The sequence below is a fragment of the Geospiza fortis genome, unplaced genomic scaffold (assembly GCF_000277835.1).
Source record: "Geospiza fortis unplaced genomic scaffold, GeoFor_1.0 scaffold112, whole genome shotgun sequence".
NCBI lineage: Eukaryota > Metazoa > Chordata > Aves > Passeriformes > Thraupidae > Geospiza > Geospiza fortis.
The window spans coordinates 17,047,310-17,072,310 of NW_005054298.1; the positions used below are offsets into that span (position 1 = coordinate 17,047,310).

Genomic DNA, 25,001 nt, shown 5'->3' on the forward strand with positions numbered 1-25,001 from the left:
ACACCACAGCTGACTGAACTCTTATTCCTGCCCAGCTGGCTATGCAAGAAAATCTCAAGTTAGCCAAGTAATTGAGTGTAACAATGAAAAACAGGTGCTGCCTATGTGTGGGTATTTTTATTATCTACAGCATAGACCTCCCCCCCAAAAACATGTCCCTAATGACACCAAGTAATTTGGGGAGAGGTTGCAGAACATGTTCTATCCCTCCTGGCTGCAGTCCCTGGAAAAGGAGTTCTGAAGGCTAGGCTGGCTGTCCTGAGGAGCAAATGCCTGCCCAAGGGGTCTGCAGCTCAGAAAACCCAGAATTCAGCTGTGCTTTATCCACAGTGCTGAGGTGGGTAAATGTCAAAAGGCAGCATCTGCTGACCACAGTCTTCACTTGCTAACATGCAATTGTGACAGATGTGGACTGGGACAGGAGGGGAAAGAAAAGACAGAATAACAGCCTTGGAACATAGCAGATGAAAACAGAGTGAAAGGGAGTGGAAGATCTTAAAAAATCCTTCTAACGTTTTTCCTGTATGACTTACACTCTGTACTTTTGGTTCACAATGAAACTTTTTAAAAGCAATTTGTTTGTTATTAAGAAAGCCAGCTGCATTGGAACATGTCTCTTTATACAAATTGACAGTACTTTTTATCCATTTGACTTACCACTTGCCAATTGTACTTTTTCTCCAAACCCTTCCTAGGTACTTAAGAATCAACAATTTTTTACTGGAGGGTGCTTTGTTTCCTGCCAAAGAGGACTGAAACAAAAGCTGTTGGCTGCAGCCTTTGGCAGTGCTAAGCAGTGTAAGGTGAGCACACACAGCCCAGCCAGAGGCACGGCAGAAAGCATACCTTACCTCCATGCCTCACTAAATAATACATTGGCAACGCAAGCACGCAAGAGATTTGGTGTCTCGTAACTACTACCAGACGTGTGTCTATCAAGCCTCATGCCCGTTAGTCAAATGAGACCAATGAATTAGAGAATGTTCAAAATTGCCTTTCTTTAAATATGCTCAAAATGAGTGCAGCAGAGCCCCAACTGGAAAACTTGACTGAAAAGAACACAGTGGTAAGAACCTCACTGCAAATATGCAATTTGTGCTCTTTTTGTTTATTTTTTTTGTTTTGTTTTTGTAAATAGGCTGTCTAGTGGGGGGCCTGATACTGCTCATGTAATAGATGAGAATGATGGGATAAAAGGAAAAATAATAAGCATGTCTTTCCTCAATCCCATGAATATGAATTCTGCACTTTCTAGTTCTCTGTTATGATAAAATATGTTGATTTTGCTGGTGAGGTATGAGAAATTACTGTTTCAGTGTTATTTGCCTTAAAATACCGGAACCTTGTTACACTAGCTAGAACAGCATCTGCCATAATTCAAAGTTGAAACAACATTTAAAGTTTTATTATTTTCCTATGCATATTTGTATCAGGATAAAGGTTGGCACGTTAAATGATAGCCCCAGATAATGTACTTTCTCAAAATATGACTAGGAATTTATAGTAATGAGGAACTGTTTTAGCTCTTCATAAACTTGTCTGAGTTGCTTTTGTTAAGAAGTGTCTGAAATGTAAATGAAGAAATGTTACAGATACTGGAGGCTCTGCTTACCTGCAGAAGAAACTGCAAGCTTTTCAAGCAACAGCATCAGAAATGTGCCCAGCTATTGTGTGCACAAATAAAGAGTCCTAAGCAGAAGACAGATTATTTAGTAATGTGGTCAGTGAATATTGCAGTTGTAATCCAGGCCTGCTGTTAATCCCTTCTGACTGAACAATTTTATTCTGTTCTTGACTAGATTTAGTGGAGATCTTGGGCAGATACTGATCTGCTCCTCTTTCACCACTCTGTGCCTCTTCCCAGAATTGCCACAAAGTAAGGGGTCAGCTGCTTGTTGATTGTAGCTTCCTCTGGATCCTGGGGCTTGTTCTTCAGTGCTTTGGGAAAAACATTGGGTTGAATGATATACAGTCCTCATTTGCAATGCACTGTTTTTTCATAATTTATCCCAAGATCTCCTATGCAGCCTCATGCCAGGGATTCCTGAGAGTGCAGATTAATTAGAATCAGGGTGAAACCAAAAGGGAGGTCTCAGATGCAAGAGCTAGATGAAGTAGCATGGCAGATCATGAAAAGGACTTGTCACATCCTGTCCTCAAAAGATTTTTGGGGTTTTTGGTGTGAAGGTCTTCTTTGTGTTGTGGTTCGTTTTGTTAGGGTTTTTTGTTGTTTTGTTGGGGTTTTTTTTCAATTGAGAAGGAAATCCAGCTCAATATGCAGTGGCAATTGCCACTTATTTGACTACAGACTGTTTTCTCAAGTTAGCAGAGAACCTAACAGCACAATATGCATGATGGTATCATCCCATGGGGTACAAGCAACACCATTCACAAATAGTTCTACAAGTAAACTGTATCAGTTTCTCCTTCACTAGTGAACAAATGAAAGAGTTTACATGTAAGAAACATTTAAGATAGTAAGAATATGATGAAAATGCAGGTAAGGCATTTTGCCAAAGGAACACAGAGCAGAACCTATAATAGGTTTCCTCAACAGCTTTCCTTGAATGCATATGATTATCTACTAATGGAACACAGAGTCTGTGAACAGTAGAGGGGGGCATGTCTCATTGACAGTGCAAGAAAAACAACACTGTTTCAATACCATACTGTGAAGACAGATTTATCAACAACTTTTGATTTAAAAAAAATCCTGACATTTACCAGATCCCTGCAGTTCATGAGTCCACAAAATCCTTCCCATTGCTGTTTGTTCAATTTTTCAGATTTATAACATGAAATGAAGAATTACTGTAGGCCTCTTATTAAATTGATAGGAGAGAGATATAAAAGATCCCAGAGAAGAAACACGAAAAAAGAAAACCTACAATTTGACTGCAGTGTTTAAATTCTATATCATCACTGGTCTCATAAAACAAATGCAAAGGTTTATAGGTAGCCTTCACAAAGACCTACTTGTGAAGCTTATATAGCATTTTAGATACTCTCTTCACAAAAATTCCATCATCCATTTCTGCCAGAATGACTGCTCACTAACTAATTTTTTCATACTGTAATATTCACTTTTCTACTTTCTGCCATGGAAGCACACTTGAATCTCCAAACCAAGGAAAATGAGAGGACAATGCTCCCTGCAAACTTTTAACCTGACTGAAACCTTTATCCTATCGCACTAACAATAAATATGTTGCTCATTTTAATGGGCTCTTAGTTACCTGTTATAAGCCGGTGTGATAGGACTGAAAACATAACTGTAACAGACTGTAACTTCTGCCTTGCCACCAGTCCCATTCATGAGTGGGCTCCTATTATGCACCACGTGGGAAGAGGAAAGTCACGGACCCACAGATCCAAATTTGCCTTCTTTCCAGTGAATTGGATATATGAGATAGTAACTCAAGATATGTTTGGGGGAGAAATAAATAGGCCAGAGGACAAATATAGATACTGAGAGCCAAAAATAGCACACAAAAGAAAAAAGCTCTGATACCTGATAAAAGCAGCAGTATCTGTTCTCTGTGCCACTTAAATAAGAGAATTTTACAGGATGGGCAGTAAAAGTTTAAAACTACAACCAGCAGAACCAGTATGAAATTATAATAATGACTTAGGTCAAAGTAAAAATCTGTGCTTTTCTCATTTCCTATATTTTCTTCCTACATTTTCAGAAAGGCACCACATTTCAGAAAGACACTATAAAGCTCAGATAACAATGAAAAGAAATTAAAATACTAGATATCAAATATTCCTTAAATATTTTACTCAACATAAATTACTGTTGGTATTCTACAGTGGTTGAAACTACTATGAACAAGTAGAGAAAGAAATTAGAAAATCAGAGACACCAGTAATAAAAATTGTGAAAACCTCAAATGACCTCTAGAACACACCCAAACCTGGTTTGGGTTTTTTGTTTTGGTTCTCCCCTCCTTCCCAAAGTTTCAGAAGTACACTTACATTAAAATACATTTTTAGAAAGTGGCTGAAAGTAAAGGTTGGGCCTACATTCAAAATTATTCCAGACATAAATGCAGATATTACAGTGAAATCTCTTTTGGGGTGGGAATCCAATTATTACAAATTACTGGATTTCCACACAATTTCCCTTCATCCAACGCTTGCACATGAACAAGGCAGATACTTTATCCACTTATCAGCCATTGGCACCACAGTAAACAAGAGTAAAAGAAGCGACCACAATTGATAACAGTATTTGAGAGCTGTGAGGGACAGGCAGGTGCACTCCAGACTATTTTTGAAAGATGGCATAACACATACCCTGAAAATTACTGAAACCAATGAAAGGACCCAGCAGCAATGAAGCAAAATATAGGAGAATGTGGGTATTGCATAAGCACTTCCAAGCAAGTTAGGAAAACCCTTCTCCACAGCCTAAAATCAATCCTTAGATGCAGCAAAGATCAGGAGTATTTTAACCTACCGCTGTGAGTTAGGATGAACATTCCTGCAACTGGAGAATTTAACAGCTGTTCTTCATTTTGGGCCAGAAGCCAGACCCACTCAGGATCTTCCATGGAAGAAGCACACATGGGAGGGGAAGGAAGGATGTCACTCTTTTGCTTGAAGGAAGGGTTTGGGAGACAGCTGGTATCAAGTTAAGGAAACCTAGCAGGATGCTAACCATAATCCCAATGTAGTTCTGACAAAAAACTAAAGGAGAAACAAGTCTTGGGCCAACTTCTGGTTATACAGAAGATGAAAACTGTGAGTGAAGAAACTCCTTTCCATATTGTTCAAGAAACGTGGACCTTGATGTTTCCTTTTAAAATAATTCTTGGAATACATCAAATACCCAGCAACCCTCATGTATTTTTAAGTCCTAAGTAAAATATTACAGACCACATTAATTCTGGTTAAAAAATTACTTAAAACCCCCAAAGTCCAACTCCCAACAATGCAGATTAAATTAAACTCTATCAAACATAAGCATTTTAAAGGACAGCTACACACACACAAGAATACCTTTCCAAAAGAAAAGGACTCATGAATTGAGATTTTAGTTACTAGTTGGGCTGCAGTTCTTGTTAACATTTCTTTCTCATTTCTACTTTAAATTCACATTCTTTTTACTTAAATCTCCTTTAGAATGAGACATGAAAACTTACATTTGAGTATTTGCTACAGGGCAGAAACAAAATCAAACCTGTTGGGAGCTGATTTCAGGAAAATGGGAGCAGAATTCATCAACTGGTGCAAAATAACAGAATGGCAATTTTCCTTCCCAAGTGTACTGTAAGAAAGACAGAATAAGTCTTTGTGAGCACAGTCAACTGATCAGAAAGGCTGGATATCAACACTTAGCAATTTACCTGACAAGAGTTACAGTGCAATTAGGAGAACTACCCTGGGTTGTGTTTCCAGGCTACCCAAGCAGTCTCTTAACTAATGCAGTAGCCCTTCTCTCCCAGCTGATTTAAAATGCTATGACTCAACCCACAACACAGACAGCTGTATCAGGTCTTAAAGAAATCAGCAGTCACCTGTCACAACAGCTTTCATGCAGCACACATTGATTACCAGGCACTCATTCATTAACCCCACTTTGTTTGGAATTCTCACTAATTGCATGCTTGCTCCTTTTCCATTCATGATAGACAGCAATTCTGCTGTCAAGCTTAAGAATAAAATGTCTGAACAGCACCTTTAATTCACTTTATAATTCACATATTCCTCTTGTATGAACACACTGAACCCTTTCACTTACTCCTACTGGATCTGATCTTACTGGATCTCACATCTCCCATTGGGAAGTGGCTTCTTTCCCAGCCACCAGCCTGTGTCCCAACCTCTCCTGCGACCCACAAGGGCTCCTGAACCAATCTGTGGTGGCCTCTGCTGGCACCATGCACTGGCCCCTGACCCCAGGTACATGTTGTATTGGCAGGGCATGCTGGAGCTGGCAGATTTGCCCCTGCAGAAGGGCTCTGTGGAGCTCCTCAAGCAGAGATGGGAGTCTGCCAACGCGACAAGACCAAGCCTGATGTTCCAGCACTCGCCACGCCCACCATCCCTGGTGCCAGACAGGATGGCCCTGGAGAAGATGCCATCAGACAGCAGGAGGGCAGATGTGTTCAAGGAGGAGCCTCTAGGTGGATCTCAGCTGGAGCACGTCCCTGTCACAGTGGAGGAGCTGCGGAGCCACTTTGAGGCGCTGGGTGGCAGGAAGGTGAGTGCCTGGGCAGGGTGGCACCTCCAGGGAAAGAATGGAGGGGGGCCCAGAGCAGCTTCCCCAGCCTCACACTGCCCCTCTGCTGTGCCCTGCTGGGAATGGGAAGCACTGGCCACAGCTCCCGTGGATGTCCTGGGAAATGTTTGCATCAGTTTGTAAATAGTGGTTGTCATCATCTATTATTATCTATAGCTTTCCTTACTGGGTAATTTCATCGGTCTGTTTCACTGTAATGGTTTCTGACTGGTGCTAATCGCCAAGCTACCAGGTAAATTAGTGTGTAGTTGCGTTTTGCTTGTTTTGCTTGTGCTTGCTTGTTTTGCTTGTGCTTTTTAGAAGAGGAAATAACTAAGATATTTCACAGAATCACAGAATAATCTGAGTTGGAAGGGACCTACATGGATCACCAACTCTTAAGTTAAAGGCCTGAGCAGGGATCAGCCAACACAACCTTGGCATTCTTAGCACCATACTCTGACCAACGGAGTGAATCTCAGGATCTCATATTAATGCTGAGAGAAGAATTCCCAAATGAAACTATTTACAAACACTCCAAAGCTTTCTAAAGCATTTGCTTCTTATTTGTAGAGCAGTACTGATTCCCTTTTGATGAGAAACTTGCTGTCCTTTTACACATTGGCTTTCATAGGCACTAACATGACAGGCCTGGCCAAACTGCAACCTTTTTTTGGCATCACATTTTTGTCTGAGAAACATCTCTGATTTCTTTGAACTGAGGAGAAGCCAGACTTTTTTTGGAACTTTAAAAATGCTTCATAGAAGTAAAGGATACTGAAAAGGTTAGTAATTTTTAAGATAGGGTGACTTCATTCATTATTGTAGCTAGAAAGTCTTTCACCAAGTTTTATCTCTTCTGCATAAAACCTGAAATGCCCTTGCAAGGTTTGGTTGCTGATAGAGTATTTTATACCTCGCACATTTGAACTCCTCACTTTTTGTTCACTTCTCAGTTTAAAAACAAAAATTACATAACTTATATACCCCACCTCACAATTAAAGACATTAATACTTGATTTCATAATGTGTTCTGCTGCAGGATGACCCTGCCAGTCCATGCAGTCAAGTCATTTACCCATTCATTTTAATGCCCAGGGTGTTTTAAACATTGCTTTCTGGTCCAGAAAGTGCAGTTCAGAATAATACCTACTGACAATTATATAATTCATACACAAAATTGAGGTACTAAAAGGTATTATAAAGCTTTTTTATGTGAACAGTAAAATAAAAATTCATGTGATTCATGAAAAAATCTTTTCATTGGCTTTAAACATATAACACACAAAGTAACAGGAACCAATAAAATAAAGGTTAAAACTTTATGGGGTTATTGAGCACTTTAAAGACCATATAAAACAGCCATAGACTGCTTCTAAGTGGCATGTTCAAATGCTTTTAAGGTGGAGACCTTTTTGGTTGATCTTAGAAAATTTTTTTAAGGCAGCAAAAAATCCTTTTCTTCCTATGCAGCAAATCATTCAGTATGGCAAACATGATCAATCTTGTAGGAGGAAATTGGTTCTATTTTTAGTCTTATTGGAACAAAGAGTTCCTTATTGAGTGAGAAAGAATAATATTTTGCAATTAAACAGCATTGTTCCCTTGAGAGCATTGAAGACTTTTCTTTAAATAATAATGAAGATATTTAAAGATACCTATTAAGCATCGTGTATGTGCTATTAAGCATGTGTATCAAGCCAGTGAGATAGCGAAGACTTAAGAGGTTAGAGTTAACAGTGATGTTTATTAATATCAATGATGGCTAAGTATTTTAGTAGTTAAATATTATACCACCAGCTAAGAAAATTCCCATGAAAAACAACAGAATTTGTATTGGGATGCCTTCAGAAGGCACATCCTGACTATACTTCTATCTTCAAGTAGTGACTGACACAAGAAGATACTTATACCACAATATAATATAAGGCCATGGAAAGGTTTCAGTGCTCTAACTGCTTAAGATTCAATCTCTTTCAGCCATAGTACATTTCCATGGGAAGGAGAGAGGAAGAACGAAGAATGAAATTACACATTTTCCTTGGATTATTGTAGTGGTTTCACCCAGAAGCCATAAAGAAGGTTAGAACAAAATTAGAAACAGCAATATGCAAAACTAAGTCAAAGCCATAGAAACCACAGTGAAATCTGAAAAATTTAGACAAAATGTCTAAACAAAATGCCCGTGAACTACATCAGTTATCTTATGCACAAATGAATATCTTTCCTAACTTTATACTCAAGAAAAGACTGCCAAATGTTTGAACCCTGCTTGGATTATCTCTTGACTAACCAGACTTTCAACACAGGGCCCATTTTATTACATTATTCCATAGGAAAACCAGATTTTATTCTGAGGCAAAAAACCTGCTGATTAAATATTCTAAAATCTCTCTTTCAGGTTGCATTTTTGCTGCAGTGCTATTATTTGTATATGTACAAAATAAAGAGAGAAAATCATGTCAACTAAATCACGCTAAACCATAAACCCACTTTTAAAGAACAAGCTTAATCATATAAAGAACACTCTGCTGCTTCAGAAGTGAAAGACATCATTATAGACAGCTGCAAATGTATGAAGACTTTACCCAATCCCATTTATTTGCAATAGTTCATATTGCAATAAATAACACAAACCAAGGAAATAGTAAACACCAAGTTCAGTAATTTTGAAGCTAAATCACTTGGTCATTCCAGTGGAACTTGGTTGTATTTCTTTCTTAGGAGTATTAGTAAGTTAATAATCAAGTCTAGTTTTGGAGCCTTTTAATTTAGGCCTATTATATCAGGCCTGTCCATATCTTTTCATTATTTAGACATAAACCATTAAATAATTCCATTCTGTTAAAATGAAAAGTACTTTCCCCTTTTCTATAGAAAATAATGTTTCTTAGGAAGTAACAATATATTAAAACATCAATTTACTATACTGGTGTCTCACTAACTAGTTTGTTAGCACACAAAGGCAAGGAAATGCTAAAGAAACTAAGACTTATGTTTTCTGCAAAGTGATTATGTTTGTTTTTCTTAAAATATGTGAAAAAATCCCAACTGACGAAGTAATTTCATGCTTACTTCTTAGAGAAACCTATTCAAAGAACTCATTAAAACTATTATTTTAAATAATCTGGTATATGGTCATAAAATTGTGTCCTTTGCTGAAAACATATTAACTGCTGCCAGGAAATAATTGAAGGCAACTGATGTTTAATGTAAAAGGTCAGACCTTCATTAAAATCGTCTAAACAAGCAACATCTTTTTTTCCCTTAGCACTCTCAGAAACAGTTATATTAATTTAGCTAGCCACATAATGTGGAAAAGAATGGAAACCCCATGAAAACTCTAGGTTGGTTTTGTACCCTGTTAGCACTCGCATCATTTCTATTTTCGCTATGGATAGCGAAAGGGAGTGAGTGCACAGGATGGTCCCAAAATTCCCCTCGTTGAAATGCTTGCTATCAAGGGGAGTGCTGTATGGTCAGCCATCCAGCATAGATAGATTAGATAGAAGCATAAAGATGGATTTTGGCTTCATCTTTTCCTTAACTCATTCTTTTTGTGACACATGCATTCCCCCTTTTGTTTTCATCAACATTTTCTTATGTCAAAATATTGCACAAGGAAAGTCCAAATTAAAGAATCTTTAACTGCAGATCACGAAGAACAGCTTTTGGTAAAAATTCAGGATTTTTTTACTTTTCTTCCCATTAAGAGGAAAGCTTTTTCCTGTGCTTTCAGTTTCTAAGTAAATGTATCACCTCTTTACAGGTAACTTACAAAGCATCTAAAGAAACAATCCTCATCTCACTTTAGTTATTCCTATTTAACTCATCTCTAAACTAGCCTCACTTTTCACAGTTTGGAAGATCTATTACATTTTTGCCTATCTAGAAAGTGTATGTCAGACTTCTTACTGGAATTTACAATGTTTTACACTAGTAAAAGCAGCTGTTCTAATGGTAAAAATGAAGCTTCCCAAACCCTCCTTTGTTCACAAAGAGTTTCCCAAACTATTACAGTATGTTATTCATGTGTGTGTGAATATACACAGACACACAAAGGTCTTCTATAATGTATTGTACAAGTCTAGAAAATGAAAAGAGTGTATTACACAAAAGACTTTTTAGAAATAAAAGACTTCTGGCAGTTTTTGAGATTTCCAGGATTTGAACCTGGATCACTGCAGATATAACAGAGTTTTGCCTTGAGGTCTTTCAGTAAAGACCATTAATGTTAAAGAGCAAGATCATTTAATTTTATTATTATTAAGTAGAGTAAACACAGAAGAATCTCATTCACTTCAGGAAAACTGAAAAAAAGAAAAGCATCAGGTTGGGTTTTTCTTTCCATAGGCTAGTACTGTAATATAAATCTATTTGTAGAATAGAAGTATCTATGGTTTTTTTTCTACATTAAACATGAAAGAACAACAAAGATTTTCATTAAAAAAAAAAAAAGCTGCGGTGGTTACAAGAAGAAATTAGATTTTACAACTAACTAACTGCATTTTCAAAAAATGGCAGTTTCTTTCCAAACAGAGAGGAGATTTGATATTTTTTATATTTCTTTAGGGCCTGATTTATAAATTACCTTCTGCTAAGTTCAGGATTATAGCAGACTGACAATTCTTTGGCTCAAGTCTCCAGCAGGCAGAGAAAAGCAAAGAAGCTCTGCCTTCATGTGCAGATGCTATCTCTTATGTGACTCTGTGTTATTAAATAAGCACACCAAGAGGATGAGGAACTGAGGAATATGATACTTGGGATTTCTTAAGAAAGGTGCACACACACAGAGAGTCTTGAAAGCATTCTTTAAAGATATATCACTTATAAATTATCCAAAAACTGGGTGTTGTAGAAATAATTATTAACATTTTTAAATCTTCAGGGATCAGTAAAGCTAGCACCTTTTAACTTAGAAGCAAATCACCATGTGCATTGTGTTTCGTACAGTTTCATCTTGAGGGTGAAGGACTGAGTTTTCTAGGTCATCCAAAAAAATTACTTCTTCCTTTTCTGACACATAAGTCAGTAAATACCTCGCTTTAGCCAAGTCTATTTTTGTTGTACGGTTTCCAACCTATTAACCAGCAGCATCAGAGCTTGATAACCTCTGTGGGAAACTGACCACAGAGCACATGGGAAGGCACAGCTCCTTCCCACAGTCAGTGGCCAGAAAATGATGTTTGGAAAGGTATGTTTTATTTATTACAGGTTCTTTGACTTCATCTCCACATTTAGTTTTTATCTTTTATAGACAATACTTCTTATCCTAAACAACTTCTTGAGTATTTATCCTGTGTGTCAGAACAAATCTCAAAACATTTTCACTTTCATTCTGTCTGCTCTATTTGGAACATTTTACCAGCCTGCAGCAGCTCAATCAATTCTTGAAGCATGAAAGTGATGTGGAAAGATGAGAAGTAAATATGTCATTACTAGCATGTCTTTGGAATCAGCACTTGTAGGAAAACATAACACTGAGTTGATTAGGAAGGAAATAAGCTTGTGACCTAAAGCCTGAGAAATCAGCCATACAGATGCTGGTATGCAGGAGAGAGCATATCCATAAATTAAACAAGAGTGAAAGAGTACAACAGCTTGCAGAGTACAACATGTAATGTGTCAAATGAACACGATCAAGTTAATCAAATAAGCATCTGCACCATACTCATAATTAATATTTCAACAGGATATTATACATGTAAAATAAAATCTACATTATGTCTATTGCCTCCACCCTAAACAGCATTTGTGAGAAGAAACTGTTAACAATTCTGTTATTCTCTGACAGTGTCTAGTACAAAGAGAAACGGACTCACCGTGTTTAAGTTATGAGGTTGAAGTGAATGGGTCCAAACAAACCATACTCAGGAGTTGCATGTTATGCTGTGAATCTTCACAAGAGCAGAACAGTTTCTGTATTTTCAAGGTACAGCATAGAGGACTTCCCATCTTTACGTGTCCAAGGCACAGGTGGTACCATTTATGGGTAGACATCAATGTTGGCCATTATAGGGCAGAAGGTACAAATCACCAGCTAAATACACCTTACTACATTAGCCATCTTAACAGAAGAAATCCTTCAGGAATCCTTTTCACTATAAAGATCTCACCTGTGTGCTTCTGTTTCTGCTCCTTTAGCTCTGCCTTTTTCCTGTTGGCAGCAATTCTGCCTGCTCTGTTGCCTCTTTCAAAAACATGCTGTGAAGATGCTTCCCAGATGTTCAATGCCTAGATTTAAAGCAACATGGCATGTTATCCTAAAGCTTAGCAATTATGGGGCATTTAGCAAATGGGAAATGAAAATTTAAATGAAAATACCACTGCCATACTTGAACACTGTTTCTTTTTCCTGTCATGATGTGATGGGATGTTTGTTTCAACTGTAACATCTGATTAACAAGTCTGGAATAATAGATGTTACTGCAGATTAAGCAGTCTGTGAGCTCTGAATACCCAGGGGTGTCCAAGCTATGCACTGTATTTCTTTAAAGCTGTTTATAGAAATTCTGTCACAGATACGAAATATCACTGCTGGACTGTGGATATGAAAATGGTCCAGAGTAATACTAAATTTAAGATTCTCCCTAATTATACCCATTGACTCAGAAACTCCATCATTTATAGCTCATCTTGAATTCCCTGCAGCTGCATCTCTTACATAATAACCTCTTTATATGCTCATTGTTAATCATCCATTGTTGAGTATGTTTCATTTTTCCCTATTGCTCATTTTCAAACATCAGTCTACTATCTGACCAAATAAAATGCTATTTCCTAAAAAAGTGAATGCTGATAACCCACAATTTTACTATCCTTTATAGATAGTAATATTGTGGGGAAAAAAACTAATTTAAAAACATGCAATGAATATTAGACCAAAAAAGCCTTTGCTAAAGATAGTTGCTATCTAAAGCCCACACAACTATTCTATAAAAAATAATTTTAAAAAGTGTGGGTTAAAACTTAATTTAGCTCACTGAGAAAAAGTTTACAAGGAATTTTAAGTTCATGAGTGCTTTGACCACCAAAATTCCCAGCATGCAATTCTCTCTCTGGGGACATACTGAGCAAATGATGTTGAAGGTGCCCTGTATAATTCCTGAATAAATGACAAATGCTGGGCACTGGAACATATATTACTTTCTGTAATTTTGGAAGGAACATCAGAGAATGCACCACATATTTAATTTTTTAATTATCATATGTTTAATGGAAATAAATACATTTCAGCCTTGATAATGTGTCAACTCCTTGGACCTTGTACTAAGGGAAAGACTGCCACCAAACTTAAGCCTGTGCATTTTACTTTTGGCTCTTGACTACAACAGAGAAACCCGCCTCAGCTGCTTTAGCAACTAAAGGAAAACACTTCTATCCACTTTAAAAAGTGGTATTGGTGAAATCTGGGAACCAGCTTTACAGGAAATTGTCAAATCTTAGCACCCAGGCAACATTTTGGAAGGAAAGAAAGGGAGGGTTGAGGAAAGAGAGTATGTGCAGCTCAGAGTGCCTACCAAGAGCTAGAAGTACTGCCCATTCTGTAAGCCATTTGCTTCCCCACTCTGCTTTTGTTTCTGCTTTGTATTTTAGTTTCTGTTTCTCACCACAACATACTTCTAATAATTTGCCACTATTTAAAATAATTACAAAAATCATGAAATAGCAAATGACTGTGGAAAATGACAACAGGGAGAATGTAAATGTCAGCAGCAGTACTAGACACAAAACTATTACGTTAGAAAACACCACTTTCACAGTCATTAGTTTGTTTTGCTGAAAGGCAGAGAAACACATTGAGACATTTTAGGAACGTTGAAAGGTCTAAACCGATAGGCGTCTGTACCTAAGTAAATTTCAGCAAGAATGTGCAAAGAAAAGCAAATATTGTCTGTGAATTTATAAGAAACAAACAAAAAGCTGGAACCCCCATATGCTCTCATGAAACTCCCAAAAAATAATATTTGTTTCTACTTGCATAAATTCAAACAGTAGCACTGATAAAGATTACTGAATTTCCACTGTACAGGTCAAAATACAGAGATAAGAAATTACATCCCTAAATATGCTCTTTAAGAGAAATACAATAAAGAGAAAATGTTGACGTGTGAATTTAGTATACAGCAGAGTTCCTTTTACAACTGCAATGCAAAGAAGATAGTAAGTTTATTGTGGACACTTCAAATAAAACTTTATTGCACTAAAAAAGACCAGAAATCTATAAAAAAGTGTTGGTGTGGATCTTATTTAATATTGTGGTAGATGTTTTTCCAATTACTTTGGAATTACATCAACAGAATGTGCCAGTTATATTTGATTCAAATGTTTGGTATATATCTGTACATTTTAAAAGGCAGGAGGAGATAGAGGAAGAAAACTACTATGTTTAATTTTCACTGCATTTCAAACCTCAGTTTGTGCCTCCTATGTGGAGAGCCTTTTGTGCTGCCTCAGGCCAGGATTCTGGAAAAACCCTCATAAGATTCTTGGTTACTAGTAACCGGTTTAGTAAACAGTTTCCATGACTTGAACCAAGCCTGGAAATTGTAGTCTGTTAGTGTTGGTCAGAAAGCTATGTTCTCTCTACTCTCTATAGTCTTACATTGCTGTTCTTTCTAATATATTTCATATTAAACACAGCTGTCTCAGATCCAGACTTGGAATACTGCATCTTTTTCTGGTAATGTATTGCTAGTTAGTTATACAGACTTCTAGTGCACACTTAGTATAAGTTCTCTTTGATTTTTATGTGATTTAATTTACATTTGCTTTCAAAAGCTGCAGTAAGTTTTACTTCTACCAAGTTTTTTTTTTTTTTAGTTTTTAGTCTTTGTAAATTTTATCTTGATTTATTTTTTTAATGATATTTTACGTGCCCTGCTCTAAAAAATGTTACTCAAGCACTACAGTCTCATAATACTTTAAAAAGGCTTATTCAAACGTGTTTGACTATTGTTAAATTACTTGACTGTGGCTACAGTTTCTTTATGTGCTTATAAAAGACACAAGTATTTTGACTGCCAATAATACCAGTAGATATGGACCAGTGCACAGGATTAGTTTAGGCAGGGAAGTTTCTGTGCCAACTCTATGGCCTCCAGTTGCCTATGTAATCCATTGTCTAGCTGCTGATTTAGCACCAATCTTCATTATCATGCTGTGAGAAATGCTGTAACATTTCAAATCAATATAATACAATTGGCTGCATATAACTGTGTGTGACCCCAGCAAAAACTGAAACATCACGTTACTCAAGACTGTTTACAGTACAAATTCAAAATATACCAGCTACTGTGAAAAAAAATTAACTATATCCTCGCCAAAACCAGCAGAGATGGCAATTCTGCAAATAGATCTTCTGTTTCCTCAAGTGGACACAAGCTCTTCTCAGGGCCTCTGTTTCATGAACACAGCACAGCTATTTTACACCCTTCCTCCAAAGGAAAATGGTCTTATTTTAAAACTGTCTCCAGCTGAACAGGTTACGCATCTCTGGATCTGCTCTGGAGAGAAGACGAATGAGCAGGTTCCAGGCAGCTACAGGGATTCTTTTCAAAGCCTCCAGAGAAATTCTGTCTTAGTGAAATGGAGCATTGCAGAGCATCAGCTGAGAACCATGGCTTTGTCTCAACAGGGTCCTTACTGACTTCAGAGAGTTTATGCAGCAGGTGTTGTCAGCACTCCTCTCTAATAGTCACTTCAGGGGGTCTGTCATCAATCTTAATAATGCCATCAGCATTCCAGCAGATGGTAAACATGATTCCATGCACTCCCATTGCACCAGAATGGATTCTCACCACAATTTTAATTACAGATGAGAAATGTATCAGAAATAGGCTTGTCTCATGCTGGTATTTCCAACGTTTTTTTCCAGACAGGACAAGATTGTATTGTTTTATCTTTGTTGTGGTTTTTTTATTTCACTCTGATTGAGGGATTTACAGATACTATCAAATTGCTCAGCACAAGAATTAGCCTCAAATAATTTTCGTGCACTCTCCAGCAAAGCAGCCTCTTGTTTTGAATTAGAATTTGAGATGCCAACTTTTTGTAGGCCATGTAAATGTTAGAAAATGTTAGGAGTCAATTCTGCAAACGGCACCTGAATTGCCATTGAAACAATTATTTGAACAGAATCCTAACTTAAAATTAAAACCCAAATAAAATGCATTAACAGATCAAGATTTTATGTAACTTTAAAGCAACAGATTTGATTTGTAAACACTTATCCTACTGCTCCACTAATTTCCTACCTCCTCATACAATTACAGATTTATTATTTTCCTTTCGACTTATGCTTTTATCTTTTCTCTTTGGGCCTATTCCTTCTACGCCTCTTTGTCCATTCTTGCACATACATCCTTTTAGTAGACACCACATAAAAAATGAAAGTTAGAATTCACATGAAAGTAGACAGCTTTCCTCTAGGTAGCAAATGTCATGAATGAAGTTAACAAACACAGGATGAGGAAGAGTGCATCTTTTGAATACATTTAAAGATGTCCTTTAAAAATATTCAATACTTTGAACATGAACAGTAGATCTGAAAATTTACTTTATATGCTGAATGCAAATTCTTCTTGCAATCCAAGGTAGTTCTATGTATGCAGAGAAGGTAGTAGTAATTTGGTAAATAGCTTTCCTCTATTTAAAACTTCATGTGTTCTGGCTTACTGACTTTTAGATTAGTGCAGCACTGGATAGCAAGTGGAAAATTCACTATCTAAATGAAGCATAGCCACTCAGTAGGCCAGTGAAATTGGAATCTTTACTGTTGGCATTTCTAACTGTAATGATTGCATATTCCTTGGAATTTGGAACTCTAGTGCTTCATTCCTTTCATCATGTCTAGAGTATGAGATCAGAACAAAAATAGCTTCTTGTGTCACCTTTTTCTGAGAAGTACATGCAAAAATAGAACATAATATCAGAGGTAGTACATAAAAGTGAAGTAATTACATGACAGGAAGTTACTTGAGTATGGACAGACATCAACAAATTATATCCAACAAAAATGAAATTGCATAATGCTTTTAACAGGCTGCTCAACAGAACAGTTTAGATCCCAGTTAAATACCTGATCCCACCAATACCACACATGTAGTTACAAGGTGATGTGAACTGAATGCTGCATTAACCAGAAAGAAAAAAAAAATCTTTCACTTTTCATTTGGCAAGTTTTGCAGGAGTTCCATGTATTAGCCTCTAATTAAGTACCTCTTGGCACTACCTCCGTGCCTTTTCAAATGTTAATTCTATCCTTATTAAGAAGATGTCTTTGACATAACCACTGTCATTAGGTTATCTGTATGGATACCCCAATAGAAAAGAAAGTAAATTAAATTTATACTGATTAAATTGAGTTTATGGTAATCATAACTCTCTTCAATAACTTTTTCACAGTAGGAAATACTGTGTAATTTTGAAAATAAATCTGAGCTCTAGCACTGCAGCTGGAGCCATTGTGCAAGAAAATCACCCAGAAGCCCCCACTAAGACAGGGTTGCTCTTTGCAAAATGGGGTTAGAGCAGCTTGAGACTGAAAGGACCTTCTGCCATGGTAGCCCACATCTTAGAAGTCTCTTCATAAGAGAATTTACATGAAAACCTCTTCAGTAGGGCCAATATTCCTGTAATTCATATTAAAAATAGTCCAAAAAGATGCATTGTTTTTTCTAAATTCCTGGTATTTTGCAATGAATTTTAATAAGTTATTTAAATTTTATAGGTAATGGAATTGTTACCACAGAGATGTAAATTTGGAAAAACATCATAGATACATGCTACAAGTTCATATTATTGAGAGTTAAGAGAGATGCAAATCAAATTTATATTGGTCCCTGGTTTGCAAGAATAAGAGTAAGAAACACTAAATTCTGAAGTTTTTAGCTATTACTGGTATCTACAGAAAAAAAGAAATAGAAATCATAAACAAAAGCACAAAACAATAAAAACAAAAAAACCCAACCTAGATGAGTTTGTTTTCAACAATGCAAATGGTAACTGAAAACACAGTATATTTTAAGTTCTCTAGTTTGTTCTAATACTGTAGAAGTTAGAACACCATTAAAGTGATTCTCTGGTGTTCACTTGGGAAAGCACACACAATGCTGGGGCAAGATGATCTTGAGGCTGTTCACATTTATGCCAGGTACTTGCTGCCTGCAGTACCTGGAGGAGCCAAATGGGATCTAACAACATGCACAGATGCATTTCTTTTAATTTCTTCTCTCCCTCCCCATCCTTCATTTCTCCTCTGCAGAGCCATTTCTGCATCACGGATTGTCCATAAGACAATAATGGTCAGCTCTTGAGTGGTTTTAAACCAAAAAAACATAATTAATATTAGGCTGCAATTATAACTTATAACCATCTCTGAAAAAAGGTAGAAAATGAATAGCATTTTTAAGCCATAGCCCTTCCCACACAAATTCCTTTCAGCCACATGCTATCTCCTGCTACCCCTGGCACACAAGCATGTCCTTCCTCTCAGCACACCCTCATTCTGGCCAAGCTCTGTCTCCTACCTGTGCTGTGTATTGTAACCCAGCCTGGTCCCAGAGCTCGTCTCACTGCCACTGTGCCATTTCTGACTGGGGTGTACAACCTGAGAGTATCGACAGACTAGTGAGGAAAGAGCATGAAAGTGTCATGGAGCAGAAGAACAGCTACTTTCTTCACTCCAGAAATCTTTATCTTCCTATTAGCCTCCAAAAATACCTTCCATAATAGTCAAAGGAAATCTGCTTCTAACTGTAAAAGCAATAAGAGAATAATTAGAATTAGTTTTAAACCAATTGTTTTGTTTATATTATTAAATCTGTAAAACTGATAAATAAAAGGCAACAAACCCTACAGTATTGGCTAAGATCCCTTGTGCCATGTCTAGGTAAATTTGTTTAGGTTTTCCAGTGTATTGTTTGTACCTCCTGGCCGTTCTGCTAAAACTACCCACCATATCCAAGACCACTTCCCAAGTTTCATTCAGGAGCAGCTGTGGTTGTTGGGAGGAACAGAGGGGGAAGAGGGGACAGACTGATGCAACAAGATAATGGATGACTGGTGATACCTTAGGTATTTTTGCCAAAAAAGTGGGCTTTACAATACTCCTGGTAATAAAACACCTTTAGCCTCTATGGTCTAATGATTTTTTTCAATGCTGACATAATGCAAAAACTTCCTGTTGCTGTCAAGCAAGAGCTACTGTAAGTCACAGAAGTAGACAGACTGTTAAAAAATGATGGATTTCCACAAGACACAACCTATTGTACACGTGCTGGAAGGAACACTCTTGGAATGAATGACTACTGGTCAGGATGTGAAATACAACCTATATTTAAGATAAAAACTAGCAGCAGGTCTGAGAAAAGCATAAATTTATTAAAGATGGGTGAAGCACAATTGACCTTGATTGCCAAGGATGCACTCATTTTAAAAGTATGTTTCCAATGCTTGTTCACTTTTAGTTTCATAAAATTCAAGGTGAACACATATAAATTGCTTACATTTTACTGCAAAAATGGCTTTTACAAAGGAAATAATGAAAAATAAATTGTAAGAGTTCTATTTGAGAATTCACTAATTTGCAATACATTATATTTTTTTCTTTTTTTTCAGTAGTTACGGGAAAATACTCTCCAACCTTGGATAATCAACTCAGGGGTCAAATTATTCTGCTTCTTACACAAATCATGCATAATATCTAAGTCTAAAAGCAGTTAGAAGTTACTTCAGTGAGATCACATACAAGAATAGCACAAAATCTGTACACAATAATAAAGCTGCCTGCAAACAATAAAAAGGAAGTAGTCTAATGAAGCCTGTACATTTTGAAAACCTATACCATTTAAGTACTTAAGGGTTCTAGCAGATAAGTGCTGCAAAATCCTGCTGGAGAGATTTATGCTGTCACCAGACCAACCACCTAGTCACTTATTATTTTGATAATGTAATTTTTTTTCAGGAAATGGACACACAGTGAACTTTTCAAGTTACTCCCTTGAAAAAAAGAAAAAAAAATTTTTTTTGCTACTGCAGCACTTTCAGTTATTTACTTAACATAAGAGCTGTAGATGAGATTTTACAGCCGTTGTGTCCAACTCCATAGTGAGTAGCATATTGCATGGAAGGAAGGAGAAGCACCCCAAAACACAAACTGCAACACATTAAAGCCTTAGTTAGCAATGATTGCCTCGAAGGGCTGAGGCCACAGAATGATTATGAGATGTTAATGATATTGTGTAAACTATCAGTATGGAACCTTGGCCCACTGCTGCGGTAATCTAAATTCAGTTGATAAGTCACAGCAGAATTGAAAATCAAATTTCTGAAGTGCAAATGCTCATCTACATCTGATTTCCAAGACATTATTTGCTGTTTTTACGTATTCTTACATAATTATAAATGAAGTTAATAAAATTCCCTCTGTCACCTTTTCTATGCACAAAAAGTGTTTAAAAGAGCAACTGGTGTTTAATCCACTGGCTGTCTCTACACTCCATTTGCCCCAAAACCCACATTTCTTTCCTATTTATAACCTGTAACACATGTCCTGTTCTTGATGTCTTCTAACAGGAAACAGAAAGTGAGAGAAATTCACTTTCATCGCCATTGAAGAGTCACCCTGGGAACCATTCTGCCATTTCTCAGGAGGAGTCTAGTGTGAAAAGAGGGAGAGCAATCTTTGAAAAGATGTCATCAGAAAATGGCCACAGCAACAGCTCTGAAGGTTAGCATTACCCCATTGACCTGATACCTTGCTTTAAGGCAGTGGACTCCAAACCTTTTTGATGGTCACCTCTACCATTAAAATATTTACAAGTCTGCCCTCCCAATGTTTGTATATTTATTTACAAATCATGTACAAGAACTACCCTACTAGTTCAACCTTAGGCAACATACACCAAAATAAAAGTTAAAGTAGGATGGATGAAAAAAGAAATATTTAAAAAGTGTTTATTCACAAAGAAATATGAGATTCCTGCACCCCAAAGGACTGTCTTGCACAGCCCCTGGGGTGCACATATTCCACTTTGGAGACTAATGCTTGATGATATCAAAAAGTGGCTATAACTGTGCTTTGGTTTGCTTTAATAGAGAAAGAATATGCATGATCAAATTTTCCGATTAAAAACCACTTCTTGACTTCCAAGTGTCTAGGACATGACCTTATATAAAATAACAGATTACCCAAATAAACAGCATTAAAAGACTTGTCCAGTCTCCCAATAAAATTACTAAGCTTTCTACATAATATCAAACAATTATTGATTCCACTCTTTTTTTAATCAGAAAATGTTTAGACTGCATATTTATCTATGTCAGACTCTAGAATTTTAAAGGGAAAGGGAAATTTGAATTCATAAGACCTTTTTTAGCTAATGCTGCTAAGTTTATTAAGCTTATTGTTCAGACCTACTCTTTTATCAAGTTTAACTTTTCAGCCATTGGCTGTTTTCCTTTTTTTCCCTACCAAACTAGAGAGACCTTTAATACCTGCTCACTTCTTCTTAGAAGGATAATTATATACTATGACCATATCACTCAACAACCATCTAACATTACCTAGACTGAGCTACAGTTCTCTCTGGGGCAGTATTATTTGTGCCACTTCTCTGCATCTTCTTTCAGATATCTTTGGATTTAAGGACTACTTTGGGGTGCTTTTCCCTTCTCCTTTTAGAGATTTCTAGTACAAAGCCATTTTTTTTCCTCTCTGACAAGAAAACAGAACCCTCCATTCCTCATCCACTTTGCCTTTGAGTTTAAATATGGCACAGCATGTTTCAGAAGCATTTTTTGATCCACCAAGAATAACAAAGGATACAATTTATGCAAAAATGCACAGTCAACAATTCATACTTCTTATACATTAAGCTTTTTCCAAAAATGTGACAGCCCCACAGGGGATAATGTTTTTCTATGTTCCTGTGAGAGCCATAATATTCTATTTTGGATTCAGACAGTCTTATGAGAAGTAAATTCCCTACAGGCTCATTTTAGTTTGAAACCACATGTGAAAACTCTTAAACTTCTAATAGCTGAAGTCAGGCACTGAAATCTGAAACTCTGCACTTGAACAAATACTCAGGTCCTGAAAAAATAAGATCATGCTGATCCACAGATTATTTCTCACATCACCGTGAGATTTGAGTTTTTTATAACCAATAACAATATATGCCAACTTGCCTCAATTTTTCTGCAAGAACAATACCCTCAAACCACTAAAGTGCTATGGAAGTTTTTCCTAAATGTTCCAGTTGGACCAAAACCTTATTTTCTTAGAAGAGGTATTGAGCAAAATTTACTGCTCTATGACTGAGTACCGAAAACTTCTGTTGTTTCCACTGAAAAACAATGAAGGTAATGCTTATATTGCTGTTCAGCCTGCCATGAAAACCTAGAGAAGCCCACACTGGATAGCTATGCAGGAATACTGTTGGGGAAAAAACGGCAAAAAGCTAGAATTCTGAAGTTCTATTACACAGAAATGATTTGTCAAGCTTCATTTACTTTATAGAATTAATGTAACTCACAACTAATAAAAGAATTAAATTCTCTGAAATAGATACTATCATACAAGCCCCATATGACAAAGGCAAACAGATTTTGTTGGCATAGCTCAACTTGATAAGGCTCTTCTTACCGGCTAGTTCATTTTAAAACATACATTTATCTCTGGAAGAATCAGAAGATATTACACCTTCAAATTCACTTGAATGAGCAAAGCTTAGAGCAAAATGAATGAGCAAAGGTTTAGATCATTTACTCTCTCATACCACGACAAAGAGTTTCACATTATACTATAAACTAACTAGCTTCTTAAGACAAAAAAACTTCTGTTTAAAGCTTTTAAAGCTAACAAGAGAATAGTTTCTATTACCTTCACTCCCCAGGTGGTTAATAATATGTATCTATTAAAATGTTTTTTAAAACAGTCCATTAAATTCATCGGCCTCATATCAGCAAGGAATTAAACCACATCTAACTTCATGCACATAAGTATTCCCATTGCACTTAATGAATCCATTCACATGCTTATGACTATGCACAATCCAAAAATCCCTTGTTGAACCAAAATACCAAGAAAGATTTTTTTAACTCCTTAACATTCTTAACAATTACAGCAATGGCTAATAAATTTCATTCTGGTGTGTTACATAATTCAATCTGCCTTTAAATATTAACTGACACTTTTTGGCTTTGGTGGACTATCCCTCTGTGTTGCCAAAGTGTACTGTCAATTTTTTCATGGTTTTGGTTAGCTTTGGTTTAACACATAGACTTCTTATTTGAAAAACAGCAGCTTTCTCTCTTGTCATTTCTACTCTCCCTGAAAATCTCTCTCTTACTTTCAGCTGACTTTCACTGACTCTTTCACTGCTGCTATTATTATTTCTTAAACTGTACAATTCTTTTGTCTACCATGATAACATGAAATACGCAGAATTACTGCATGGGATAAGCCTAATAGAAAACTTTCCTTTTGTAAGTTATGAGTAGGGTCAGGTAAAAATATTAAGAAACTGAGTATATTTACACTGAGATCACTCTTCTATGCATGTCTGCATTTGATTTTTATTGAAGATTAGAATTACTTGTGATATTTGCTTGCTATATCCAAACCTTGAACACTTATGCCGGCTTTAGAGGGAACAGGCAGAAAGGCCACGTGTGCCTTGGAAACCTTATGTTTGGTGGCATACCCCTTCCCTGGCACTATTTTCTGTGCCAGAGGAACAGACAGTTGTTCAAAAGTCACCTTTTTGGTTGCATTTCTCCTATCATAGACAAGAGAGATGATCACAGCATACTTTTTCCCTTTGTCTAAAAGAAGGAAAAATATCTTTACACTAAGTTCAAGGCATTTTTTTGGGTATATGGAATTCTTTTGACACAGTCAAATGAGTGCAGAAAGCAGCAGAAGAACCCCCTACTGCTAATAACTCAGAGCTGCTTTTTCAGGCATCCTCTGAGCTCTGTTATTTCCACAAGCACTGCAGCTGAATTACCAATACTTCTAGATAAGTCTATAACCTCTTCACACCTTGAAACAAATTTAAAATGTAGTCAGCAATGGAGATAATGTTCTATAAAGTTTTAGTAATACTAACCAACTAAAACATACCCTACTATAAGATCAGTAAACAACTGAAATCTGCAATACACTCAGAACAGACTCTGGTAAGCAAATTAATACTATAAAGTCTAAGGCTATTTAGAACATAATATATCTAATTATAATAAACTACTTGTAGTACTTAAAATTACTTTTTACAGTATGAAATAATACAAATATAACACTATCAAAAAATACTATGCTTGTTGTTTAAATTTTATATTTCTTTAATTAAAAATGCTTATTGCTTTTACCCAAGAAATTTCCCCCACTCTGAAAAGTTTCATTGACTTAATTTTTTCTGTACTCTCTAAGCTCTAAGTTGAGAATAAGATAAACTTGTTTAAAAATTGATGATACTACTTCTTTCTGCTACTGCTTTTATTTCAAGATTTAGAATAATGTAGTTATTTTCCTCTTAGAAAATACCATGTCTGTTTGTATTTACAGTGGAGTCTCGCAAACTTGTAAGAGGACTATCTAAAGAGAGCACGCCCAGGGCTGATAACACACTGCTGGATTTCCAGGAGACTGTCTCCTTTAAAGAAAGAATGGCTATGTACAAGGCTGCTGTGTCCTTTGCCCATGTAAGATATCAATGGTTTCTTACCTTCCCCTACCTCTCCATTTGCTTTGCACAGTGACATATCCTCC

At 36.6% G+C, this 25,001-nt stretch overlaps 1 protein-coding gene across 1 annotated transcript in view; it reads left to right on the plus strand.

The window, feature by feature from the left end:
• Positions 1 to 947: 947 nt before the first annotated feature.
• XIRP2 (xin actin binding repeat containing 2) overlaps positions 948 to 25,001 on the plus strand; it is a 39,403-nt gene continuing 15,349 nt past the window's right edge. Inside the window, exons 1-4 of the mRNA XM_005416083.2 lie at positions 948 to 1,066; positions 5,927 to 6,208; positions 20,804 to 20,957; positions 24,798 to 24,934. Of these exons, the coding sequence (XP_005416140.2) occupies positions 1,007 to 1,066; positions 5,927 to 6,208; positions 20,804 to 20,957; positions 24,798 to 24,934 (633 nt within the window). The 5' untranslated portion in view covers positions 948 to 1,006. The remainder of the gene's footprint in view (positions 1,067 to 5,926; positions 6,209 to 20,803; positions 20,958 to 24,797; positions 24,935 to 25,001) is intronic.